Source organism: Dipodomys merriami, unplaced genomic scaffold (genome assembly GCF_024711535.1).
Source record: "Dipodomys merriami isolate MVZ:Mamm:240054 unplaced genomic scaffold, mDipMer1.0.p SCAF_7, whole genome shotgun sequence".
NCBI classification, from domain to species: domain Eukaryota; kingdom Metazoa; phylum Chordata; class Mammalia; order Rodentia; family Heteromyidae; genus Dipodomys; species Dipodomys merriami.
Window position 1 is genome coordinate 70,023,572 of NW_027206290.1, and position 12,364 is coordinate 70,035,935.

At 49.2% G+C, this 12,364-nt stretch overlaps 1 protein-coding gene across 4 annotated transcripts in view; it reads right to left on the reverse strand.

The window, feature by feature from the left end:
* Nol4l (nucleolar protein 4 like) overlaps positions 1–12,364 on the reverse strand; it is a 125,366-nt gene that overhangs the window by 51,406 nt on the left and 61,596 nt on the right. For all 4 annotated transcript variants that reach the window (XR_011368730.1, XM_070007039.1, XM_070007041.1 and 1 more), the window contains one exon: positions 8,227–8,336. Coding sequence is in view for 3 of the 4 variants with exons in the window: in XM_070007039.1 (XP_069863140.1) it covers positions 8,227–8,336 (110 nt within the window). In the remaining variant the exon portion in view is untranslated. The remainder of the gene's footprint in view (positions 1–8,226; positions 8,337–12,364) is intronic.

Sequence of the window (12,364 nt, forward strand, 5' to 3'; positions counted from 1 at the left end):
AAGCAGCAGCTTTGGTCAAGGTCAGTGTTTCAGTTGCTTTTTGTTTTGCTTGCCACAATACAAACCTTCTGCAGAGCCAGGGATATACTGAGACAGGAGAAGGTTTGGGCTCTAGGATCTCAAATCTTGAAAATGAGGGCAACAGCACTGCAGATCTTTCCTGTGTGCTTGGGAGGGGGGATGGTCAGCGAGTTGGCCCCTGGGCTTCTTGACAAGGAACAGGCAGATGCCCCCAGAGGCTGTGGAAGGGTGTCTGTGGTGAAGCAAGAGAAGGAAGCTAGCTAGCAGTGAACCAGCAAGGCCAAGAGTTGGCAAGGCAACTAGGGGAGGGGAGGCAGTAGGCTGGGAACTGAGGAAGTATTCATCCCTCACTTGGTACCTCAGCAAATGAGACCTACACATTTCCAGACATCACATTCATGCTGGCTGGAGAAAGGCCTACTGAGCGAGTAACAAAAACTGCACATTCAGGAAAGAGCTGGAGGACAGCAAAGATGCCAAGGGCCCTGGAGGGCCATATTCAGCCGACCAACTTACCTTCACGCACTTTCCCTACGGAAGATATCTCTGGGTGTAGGTATTTTAAACTCCTACTGGGATACTGAGACAAAATAGAGCCACTCTCCTGTACTTGGTGCTTTTTACTATTGTTTGGCATCAATAGCAATGGTCTCTCCCTCCCCATCTTTTTTTTTTTTTTTTTTTTTGTCGGTCGTGGGGCTTGAACTCTGGGCCTGGGCGCTGTCCCTCAGCTCTTCAGCTCAAGGCGAGCGCTCTACCACTTGAGCTACAGCGCCACTTCCGGTTTTCTGGTGGTTTATTGGAGATAGGAGTCTCGGGGTCTCTCCTGCCCGGGCTGGCTTTGAACCGCGATCCTCAGATCTCAGCCTCCTGAGTAGCTAGGATTACAGGCGTGAGCCACCAGCGCCCGGCCCTCCCCATCTTTTGTAAATATGTGATTGAATTTTACCCATTTGAAAAGCCCATCTGAGCCTTTTCTACTCCATTGGATAATAGAATTTAACCCATATACATTTATTGTGGTTCATGGATGTCTGGTTGTGTTCTTGTTTATGTTTTCTATTGGATCTCTTTTTGGTGGTTTCTTCTTTTGTTCCCACATTTAATCACTATTACTGGGATGATCAAGTTTTCTTTGTTCTTTTTATTTTCACTACTAGGTTAAGAGCTCTATATCCTATTTCTATTCCATGAGGATTCCTTTAACTTTAAGGAAACTCCTGCTTCCTTAAGAGATCACTCAGGGTTACAAAGCTGAGCCACAGAAAGAGACATGGTAGCCTTTTCAGTCTGCTGTTTCTCCCAAACTCCAGCTGGCTAGGCCAGGAAAAAGGAAATCATGGCTGCTATCAGGCTTCTAATGCAGGCTGCCTACATCAATCTGGGTATTCCATAGGTTAGGAACCACAGGAATCAGGCATTGTTTGACAAGGAGTCAGGCTCAAGCCCCAGAAACCCCCCTCACAAATGTAGTTTAAATGGTAAAAAAAAAAAATTTTGTAAGTCATGGGGCTTGAACTCAGGGCCTGGGCACTGTCCTTGAGCTATTTTGCTTAAAGCTAGTGATTTACCACTTTGAGCCCCAGCACCTTTTCTGGTTTTCTGGTGGTTAACTGGAGATAAGAGCCTTATGCACCTGCCTGAGCTGGCTTTGAACTGCAATCCTCTGATCTCAGCCTCCTGAATAGGTAGGATTACAGACATGAGCCACCAGTGCTTGGCAAAAGATAAATTTTATATTACATACATTTATCAATTTTTTTAAAGTGAATGTAGGGTCTGGTGGTGTAGCTCAATGATAGAATATTTGCTCAGCACGTATAAGGCCCTGGGTTCCATTCCTAGTACCACAAAAAGAAAGTAAGGGAGGGAAGGAGGGAGGAACCTCTAAGTGAATAGGAGCTTTCAGGGCAGTATATTCCTTCTCTACTTTAGGATACAGACACCTAAAAGAACCCCTTGCTCCTGGTGCTGAGAAAGGTTCTCCCAGCATCCAGGAAAGAGTCTAGCTCTGCTCTCCTCCTCCTCCACTTCCCAACTTAGCTCTGTTCTATACCTACCTCTAGCCCTACATACCTAGCCCTCTTCCTGCCCAAGGGGTGGGCTTAGGGCCTTGTGTTAGATGGGAGTTCCACCAACAAGCCACTCCTTTAGTCCTCAAAGCTTTAGGAGTATTCCCACCCCCACTCCCAATCCACCCAAGGACTCAGGATCCTCCTTGTCTCTTTTCTGTCCCAGTTACAGGGCTGGGCCTGCTGTCCTGTCCTTTCTATGAAGAAGAGCTTTGTGACAGCAACCACATGATTATATCTGTTTTTATGGACCTGGTATCTTGCTCAAGGTCATTGAATGTGTCTATTAAACCAGTGCTGATTAGATCACTGTCAATGGCAGCAGTAGTCACTGGGATTCCTCCATGTTACGTCCTCCAAGTGGTGCCAAGCAGCTCCTTGCTCCATGTCCTCTCATTCTTGGGCCCCCTCTATAAGGAACATGTATTATTAAGCTCTCAAATAGCCAAGGGAGAAGAAAGAAGCACAGAGATGTGAAGCAACATGCCCAAAGTCACACAGCTTATGGGTGGTGGGCAGCTACTGTGGGCCTGCATCCAGGGTCATGGGTTTAAACCAAGGGAAGTGGGTAAGCTGGAATCCTGGCTGGAAGTAGTGCTGCTCTACACTGGCTTGCTTGGTAAGAGGGCACCCTTAATAATTCCTCATCCCCTCACCCTCAGCTCCCACACTACCACTAGGGGAAAACTCTGGGCCAGGACATCATGGAGAAGCGAGAGAGGCAGAGGTTAATGGAGGCAAGAAAGAGCCTCCAGCACGTGGGCTCAGACAATGGAGCAGCACACCACTTCATATGCTGCTGTGAGAACATTAAAACCATTAGCAGACATTAGTGCTAGCCCAGGAACTAAGGGGAGGAGGGCAGCAGATGCAGCGCTTTCTCTGCACTGAGACCAGAGTTGGGCATGGAGGGGACCAAAACAGAGGAGGAAGGGGCCGGGCTTCCACCTCTGTACAGTGAGTGAGGTCGGCACTGGGGGAGGAGTGCAGGCAGCAGCTTCTGTTCCTACAGCGGATTTCTACAATGGCATCTTGGTTCAGGCTCTGCAATCTCAGGATGATGCGTTCATCCAACTGCATAGGCACTCCCGCAGATAAGACATAGAGGCGATGCCCCTTTTGCCCCCTGCAAAGTTCCTTTCTGAAATTCCTGTTTTCCTCATATTTGAGGTGGCCTTCCAGGTCTCAGGACAGCTCTTGCCTATACTTGGTCTCTCTGTGCATCATCTCCTAATTCTCCTCCAAAACTGTTGGGGCTGCTCACCAAGGACTTATGCCAGCAGTCCCCAGATTGCTGCAGATTCTAATGAGCATGTCCAGCTAGCAGGTGCACCAGTGCTTAGATTGAGAATGAAGGAAATCTAGGTTTCTATTTATTTTAGTGGTTGTGTGACCTTGAGCCAGGACTCAAGCTATCAGATCTGTTGAATGAGGAAAATAAAGTGACCCTGCAGAGTCCTGAGATGTAAGGGGTCAATTGTGCAGTGCACTGGACACCAAACAGGTACCCATCTTAATCCCTCCATTGGAACCAGCATCCTTACATGTTGAGTCCTCTCCTCTAAGCCCCTCCTGCAGACCCCACAGAGTTGATCTGTGTTTCCCTTATCTCTTTCTCACTCACTGAGCAGTATAGCTCAGTGGGTAGGAGCCAGGTAGGCGGGGCCTAGCACTTGGACCAGTGCCTGGCTCAGATGAATGAATGGATGATTGGACAAGAAAATGAGAGAATGACAGGAAAACTACAATACTGGATCATGTTTTGTCTTGTTTTGGGGATAAAGTCTTGCTAACCACCTTATCAGATAGGCAGAAACATGGCACAGAGGGTAAAGAGACTCAGAATAACAGAGTATTCCTGAGTAGGAGAAAAGCTCTAACACTACACACAGTATTCTCAGCTCTCTATGGTCACTTCAGTGCCAACAACCAAGGTCTTGATCCCCACATCATCTATACATCAAGGGCACTAAAAACATTTGCAGTGGCTGGGAGGGTGGCTCAATGGTAGAGTGCTGCATGCCTTGCATGCCTTGCATGCATGAGGCCCTGAGTTCGATTCCTCAGCACCACATAAGCAGAAAAGGCCAGAAGTGGCGCTGTGGCTCAAGTGGTAGAGCACTAGCCTTGAGCTGAAGAGCTGAGGGACAGTGCCCAGGCCGAGTTCAGGCCCCACAACTGGCAAAAAAACAACCAACCAAACAAAAAAACACCAAAAACATTTGCTGCATTGAGAAGAAACCATTTTCTCTGTGTAATCCCCCACCCCTCCCCTCTCTCAGCTAAGAATCAAACCCAGACCTGGTGTTTGCAATATAAAAATTCTCCCACTGATGTAGCACTGTGGCTCAAGTGGTAGAGTACTAGCCTTGACCAGAAAGAGGCTCAGGAACAGCAACCAGGCCCTGAGTTCAACCAACAAAACAAAAAACAAAACTTTCCCACTGAGCCACAACCCAGCCTCTGGGTTAGATTTCCATACTTCCAAAAGAAGTTCAGAGGCAGTGCCCAGGCCCTGAGTTCAAGCCCCAGGACTGGTGGGGGGGGGGGGGAAGGAGTTACCTGTCATGACTGGACTACAAACAAATGGATTCTGTCCATCTGTGAAAAAATCCCATGGCCTGCTCCCTGTCTGAGCAAAGCAAGTTGAGGTACATGCTCTTCTCATCCCATAGAGAGAGAGACAGAGACAGAGATAGAGAGAGACAGAGAAAGAGAGACAGAGACAGCAAGTACTACAGAAAACTGACCTTAGTCATGGATTTATGACATGCAGTTTTGACCAAGGGCTGTCAAAAACATAATACTTCTTTTTTTAAATTCACAGACAAACTTTTTAAGCTTCTGTGTGCACACCATGTGGCCCAATGGATACAGAGAAGCTCTCAGTCAGACCCATGTTATCTTCAGTCACATTTAATTCATCATGTGATTTGCTGAGTGTTACTCTGCCCTTGATTCTATGAAAATCTGCCTTGGGGAGCAGCGATGATTCCCTGAAATTAAGGTAAAAGTACAGTAATCCTCCCAAGCTAAAAAGGGCACTTAAGATACTTGATTTAAGTAATAAGTTTAAAATCTGAGATTTATTAAAAAGGCATGTGTCTTTAATGGAAGTTGGGCAGAATGATGGGAAAAGTGATCAAACATCTGTAGTGCAATACTGAACTCAGCATCCTTACATGCATGACTGTTTTTTCTTTAACAGTGGCCCCAATTGCAACCATAGACCCATGAGGCCAAGGGGCTACTGTACTTCCTCACTCAAAGTTTTTCAATGCAGAGCTTCATTCAGCATTGCTATAATCTATCCTGGTTCCCAGTTTTATTTTATTTTAGATGTGGGTTTATGTTCCAGGCAGCTGGTATTGGTGATGTGCAAGCACTATGAAAGTCCTCTGTTGCCATTCTATGGTCAGAGTGATGGAATGAAGCCACATTCAAAGCCTTGCTTTGGGACACGGGATTTGACAGGTCAGAATCTATGCCAAGGCTGGGTTTAGATGTGGACATTCAGCTGTCCCTCAAGGACAGCCCTCAAGGAAATGCATTTTCAATTTCAACTGAAGCTAAAGAACCAAAGTCTGCTGGTCCTTGGACCTCCTTGGTGCTGCAGATAAATAACTGCATGAGCAATGTAATTTCTTGTTTCGACATGTGCCAGCCATAAACAGGGACAACAGTGCTGCCTGGGAGGCTGAGGCCTTGAGACCTCCCAGCTGTGCTTAGGGGCAGGGGGTGTGTGTGGGGGTGTGACAGCTGGGAGGCCCTTAGTTGGGGAAGAGATGCTGCTAACCTGCCAGGTGGCGTGAGGAGGGGCTGTGCTTTGATCTCCAAGCACGTAGGAGGAGCTGCTGCTCTCAGAGGCCACTGCACATTCAGTTTCAGCCCCAGATGGACTCTCAGGGCCCTGGGGACAATGCCCCCACAATTTTTCCTTGCTTTGGGAATAGCTTGAGCCTTGCCTGCCAGAACAATCTGTCCCCCCTTCCTTCCTTCCTTCCTTCCTTCCTTCCTTTCCCTTCCTTCTTCCTTTCCTTTCCTTTCTTCCTTTTTGCCAGTTGTGGGGCTTTAAGTTAGGGCCTGGGTGCTGTCTCTGAGGCTTTTTGCTCAAAGTTAGCACTCTACCACTTTGGGCCACAATGCCACTTCTGGTTTTCTTGGTGATTAATTGGAGACAGGAGTCTCACAGACTTTCCCACCCAGGCTGGCTTTGAATTGCAATCCTTAGATCTCAGCCTCCCAAATAGGTAGGATTATAACATGAGCCACTGGTGCCTGGCTTTCATTTCTTAAACTTTCATTTGCTCACAGATGCTCACCCAAAAGCTCATGTGCCCAGCACTGAATGTTTTCCCTTTGCTATTAGCCACAGAATTCGTTGCATTCTCTGCTGGAGTAACACTAGCCCCTGATCTCTTGCAGGCCCCCTCCTCCTTTGAACCACAGAACCTTTGCACAAGCTGCTTCCTCAGCCTAGAACTCTCTTCCTTTCAGATTCATATTTCAAGTAAAGCATCCTCTTCTGAGGCGAGCCTTTCCTGACCCTTGATGCCACTCTGAGCACCCACAGCACCATGTGTCTTGAAAAAAAAAAAAAGCCTTCCATATACCTATACCATCACACCTAATCAATCATTTCCTCACAGCTGCTTACCGCCACCTAGTATGTGCTGGGCGCAGTGCCTGTCTCCCATAGAGATGGCTTCTCTTCGGCTCCATACACATTTGTGAATGGCTGTATGGCTGCTGAGGCGCCTAACCCACAGTACTAACTTCCCTCCTTCCATGGATGCAAGTGAAAATGTGGTAAGATTTAAAAACCAGATCAGGAGGAGGAGGTGGCAGCTGCCCACCCTGACCAGGCCCATCTGCCTGTGTAGTTCTGTGCCTCACTCTTGCTACAGCCCAGCATGGTAACAAAAGCATGTGAGGAGGGACAGTGTGGGTATATACAGGAGAGGAAAGGAAATGGATTCCTCCTCATTGGTCAGCAGAGGAAATCTGCGCAGTGGGGCTGAGATTTCATAACCACCAGCAAGACGGACACGGATACCCTCCCTCGTTACTGACACCCCCCAGAAGAACATGGGCCATTCGCCCACTATGATTACTGTTGCTGGACACACCCTCTTGGGTGAGTAGCACAGAGGCCAAAGCAAACAGCTCACCTCCCAGAACAAAGCTGACTTCATTCAGTCTGCAGGGGCTGCCCATAATGTGGGCATGGGAGAAGACAGCCAACCAGCCTCAGTTACCTCCAACTGGGTAACATGGACCTGAACACACCCTGTTAGGTCACCACAGAGCCTCTACTGCTGCCAGCCACCATCCCTGGCACACACAGGCTCACATTGCCAAGACCAGTAGTTCAAAAGAACACATGCCCAGGGCTGAAAGTCAGACTCCAGTCTTGACTCTTGTTTCCATGGGGGAGAAGCTGCCCATTCTCATAGTCGGGCCTCAAGGATCTGGGCTCTGATGCCACCAGGAATAGGAGCACTTGGGAGGTGGTGGCGAAAAATTCTTCCCTGGACTAGACAGCAGCAGAGGCCCTCACCCTCACACAGGCCTTTCAAAGACAGTCAGGACGCTCGCTCTGCAAGGGGTTAGAAGGTGGTCTATGTGCAAGGCAGGCAGGCAGGGGGAATTTTCTTTTCATTGCCTGTTTCCATGGTGCCTGACAGCCTTGGCAAGCCACAGCTAGGAGTCTTGGACAGCCAGGGGGCCCCGGGGTCTTATCTAGCCTGGGCCACCCTCCAAGGCCCATCCTCCTTGCCTGCCTGGGACCGGAGAGTGCCAGAGGCCACAGGCAGGCAGCCAGGGGCCTCTCTCACACCTCCCTGGGGGAAAGGAGGCCAGTGGGTAAATGCAGCAGATAAAAGGCAGTAAGAGAGAAACCTGAGGGTCAAGGTCTACAGGCCTTGGAGAAAGTTTTGCAAAGCCTGAGCCACAGGGCTTTCACTGAAGACCCTCCAAGGAGGAAACCACATTCTTCTCCTTCCCACCTCTCCCCTTTCCACCTGACTGCACAGCACAGATGACCAGATAAAGGTCTCTTTGGCTTCCGGGTGTTTACACAGGCTTGAGGACGGAGGGGCAGTGGGTGGGGGTGGGGGCACAGACGCCTTACCTGCTCCTGAGAATTCATCACTCGCAACTTCATCTGTTTCAAGTACGTGGAGGTGAGGGGCATGTTGTAATCAATAATCCCGGAGACCAGAGGAGATGGAGGCTCGTTTTCTGGCAGGAAAAACAAAAGGAAACCCCTTTCAGTCTGGACAGGAGGTCTGTCACCCATGGTGGGGGGGGATGTAAGTGGGGGGGCTGGGGGGCACTGACAGTGGCCTGCCTACAGTCTCTGGCCTGTGGAAGTGGGCTGCTTGGTATGAAAACACTTATCTGTGAGGTGCCAGAGTCTAATTAAAGATTTCACATGTTAAAAATGGGGAACTTGACCAGTTTGGGAACTGAATGGTCTGACCACACACGGGGCCCCTGGCCCATGGCAAGCAACTGTGCAGCCAGGCAGGGGTCACTTCTTTCAGGCAGGTTTTTGTCCCAGCCCTCCCTCCCAGCGCTCCTTATCATATGGCACACCTTTGCTCAATTAGGATACCTGCCAGGCCCTCAAAGGCAGTCAAGTTTCCAACCCTTGTCTAAGCCAGTGCTCTTCCAGGGGAACATCTGCTTCCACCCCACCCCCGTCCTCGGCCCCAGTTATCTCCCCCAAAGCGCCCTTAGGTACCATATGGCTCCCAGGCCTGAGCCAGGCCTCCAGTGTCTATCACCCTCCCAAACGCTGGTTCTTCCTCAGTCACATGTGGAAGAGCCTTCTCCTCCCGTTTGTTGCTTTGCTGTCCTGAAGATCAAAGTAATACATGTTCTTGTTCTTTTTTCTTGTTTTCTTTTTTCTTGGTAGAGAATCTCCGAAGTGCAGAAAGATGTGAAGAAAAACTTAAGAACCTATAATTTCACTAAGCAGCTTGGCATATGCTTCTCTTTAACCCTGTGATTTTTTTTCCTTACATACTTGCTATTGTAGCATATAGTAGTTTTGTTGCTTAGAATGTTATCTTAAGTATTTTACTCACCAACACAGTTGTTGTTTAATTTTGCAAATATAATTTTTGTAGCTGTGTAATATCATAATTTACTTCTGCCTTTCCTTCATGATTGGCTGTTTTGGTTTCTTCCCATTGTGGCTATTATAAACAACACTGCAGGGGTCAGCACTCTACAGACATAGCTGTCTATATTTCTGATCTTTTCTTTTTAAGGACTGATTCCAAGAAATAAAATCCATAGGTAAGAAGGTAGGAATATTTGGCAGCTCCTGAAACACTTGGTCAAGATACCCAGGGAAGTTTCATTACCTGCTCCCTGGCTTTCTCCTGTCTCCAGAAGCTATAGGACATCCCACTGCACCCCAGGTCTTTGAGAGAACAATCTCCTTGTTCCACTGATTGGCTGGGATCTGAGTAGAATGACAAATACAAGCCACTTCCCAACTAGATAAAGCTTGACTACCTCCGTCTCCATCACTACCACACCAAAGTGCACACTGAAGGGGAGGCAGGTGCAGGCCAAGGACATATAGAGGTCATACCGAGGATATCTCTTATACCTGTCCTTCCATACCACCCCCCTACCCCTACCTCAAGACCCCAGAAACCATGAAAACTGTATCAAGGGAAAGATGCCAGGTGCCAAAGGTCAAATACTGTATGAACATACAAATTACTTAGAGCAGATAAATCACTGACAGAAAGTAGAAAAGAGGTCACCAGGGCAGGGGGGTGGGGTGGGGGGATGGGGAAGAGATGGGCAGTTAAATGGTTTGGAGTTTCTGCTTGGGGTGGAAAAAAGGTTTTGGAAGGTGAAGTTTCCCAAAGAAGATGAGGGGAGAGGGGAGATGCTACGTGGCTGGGATAGAGGCAGGCCTGCAGCCCAGAGCCAGACTGGGCCCTGAAGACTTGACTTCACATGGGACTGCACTGATCAACTGTTTGTTATAAAAATGTAGAACTTTGTCCTGACGTTTAAAGTTAAATATCATTAACAGAATTTCTCAGAAGTTGGCTTGAAATGGACCACCCTCCACAGCCCCCCCCCTTTTTTTAGACACTCTCCCTATGTATCTCAGGCTGGACTCAAACTTGTGATCCTCCTACCTCAGCCTCCTATTATAGGCATTCCACCACATGGGGATCTTCTGCATCTTAAAGTTTTCTCCTGGGGTAGGGGCAAGGAAGTCCTGTGGTCTAAAGTGCCTGGCAGAGGAGAAACTAAGGTGTGCTTTTGTGCCCCTCTTCTCCCTACCATGTCACCATGAGTCATGACTTGTTTAGTTCCAGGAGGCTTTTAAGGCTCTGGCCTCCCAGGAGAGATTGGGTTGGAGGCCATATGTCAAATGTATCTTCCAGAGATGACATTGAGAGCCATGGTTCCTGTCTGCAGATTATGGACTGCAGTTAGAATAGCTACTTCTACTTCATTTCCTCAAAGATGAGGCTACAACAACGTGGTACTTGTGAAAGGCCACCCACCCTTGGAGTGGTGAACAGCACACTGTTCTGGGGGGAACGGTGACTGTGCTTGGCTGTTCAGGGACAGGGAGCTGGTGATCACCATGTCCTGCCTGAAATGCCATGACTGTTTATCAGAAAGTATTGTCAATAAAGCCAGTAATGGTGTGGCTTAGGGTGGCAAACGTGGAAGGCAGGAGAAGTGTGTCTTCCCTGGTCTGTTCCCTTCCCAGAGTCTCCACAGAGCAGAAGCTGCTTCTGGGCTGGCCAGGAGCCAGGAGCACTCAGAAGAGGCAGGCAGGACACCTGGTGAGGGGAAATCTGGGACATCCTGGGCAGATGTGCAGACCTATCAGAGAATACCTGTGACTGGTGTGCCAGCCAAGGCCTTGGTCCTGTACTTCCCAGAGCTAGAGCCCTGCTGAGATGGCAGTGGTAGGTGGGCAGGGGACATTCCAGGTGAGGAAATGAGCTATGGCGCTGGTGGTGGGAGGCTCGTTCTTGACTGCTGCAGTGAGGAAAAGGCAGGCAGAGCTTTCAGCAGTGGGGAGCCCCAAACTCTGGGTGTCATGAATGGACACATGCAAGAGGGAGATTAGTGGAAAGAGGGGAACATAGGGTAGTGGAGCCTGAGTCAGATGCTCACAGGAGGGACAAACACCAGGACAGCTAAAGCAGAAAGATGAGGGGGTCATGCCCAAGCCACTGCAAACAGCCTGATGCCACTATACCACAGGATACTGTAGCCATGGAGAGAGGTGAGTTAGGAGCCCAACAGACTGCTGGTGTCCTGAGAAACATTCCAATTCCTCCTTGCCAAGGAAAACTGAGAAGAGCCTAAGTGCCAGGCCCATTCTTCCTTGACCTTGAGAAGAGTCAAAGATACAGAGGCATTCGTTGCCCAGGCCAGACCCAGCCAACCACTGACCCCTTCAGGGGCACCCATCAATCAGTGCACATTCCAGCTGAGTGAGTGGCCCTCCCACTGGCCAGGCGGGACAGGAGGTGGTATCCTCATGAGTCTTCACCTGCAGCGTGGAAGAACTCCTTGTTCCAGAGCTGACAGAAGCTTCTGGGTACAAGTGACTGAGGTGTGACAGATCTCCCAGGCAGGTCTGGGTGACCAAAGGCAGGCTTATGAGGAGCCTGGCACAGAGGAACCACCAGACTAGCCAGACACAGGGCTCAGGCCTGGGGCCAACTCACAAGGGGATGGACATGTTCCTTCCCTATGGATTGACTATTGTTCCTTTGAGGAGCATTGGTGTGCTGCACAAGGGGAAAGAAGGGGAAAACAAATGTAGTGTAGTCCCCAGGCTCAGGGAAACAGGATGGGATAGATAGAAGCACATTAGTACTAACGGAGGAAAGGCTAAGCAGGTCCTGGAGTGGCTCCAGGAAGCTTCATGAAAAGGATCCAAAGGACTGGGTCCAATCTCACAGCTAGCAGCTACCCAACATTTGCTAAGTGCTCCACACTGCCTGCTGACCTGCTTGCTTGGCTCTCTAACACCCCACGAGGTGGGTGCTAGTATTAATACCCTCAGAACACAACCTCATACAGAGAGGCTATGCAACTTCCACCAACCGCACAGCAATTTTGAGAATGGAGAGGACAGGTCCCGCTGTGGCAGAATGAGCTGGAACAGGGTGGTGGTGGGAAGGCCCAGAAGGAGGATCTGGAGGGCCAGGTGTGTGTGTGGTGGAGGGGTGTTGGGAACCTGGTGAGGAGTCTGGCTGGCC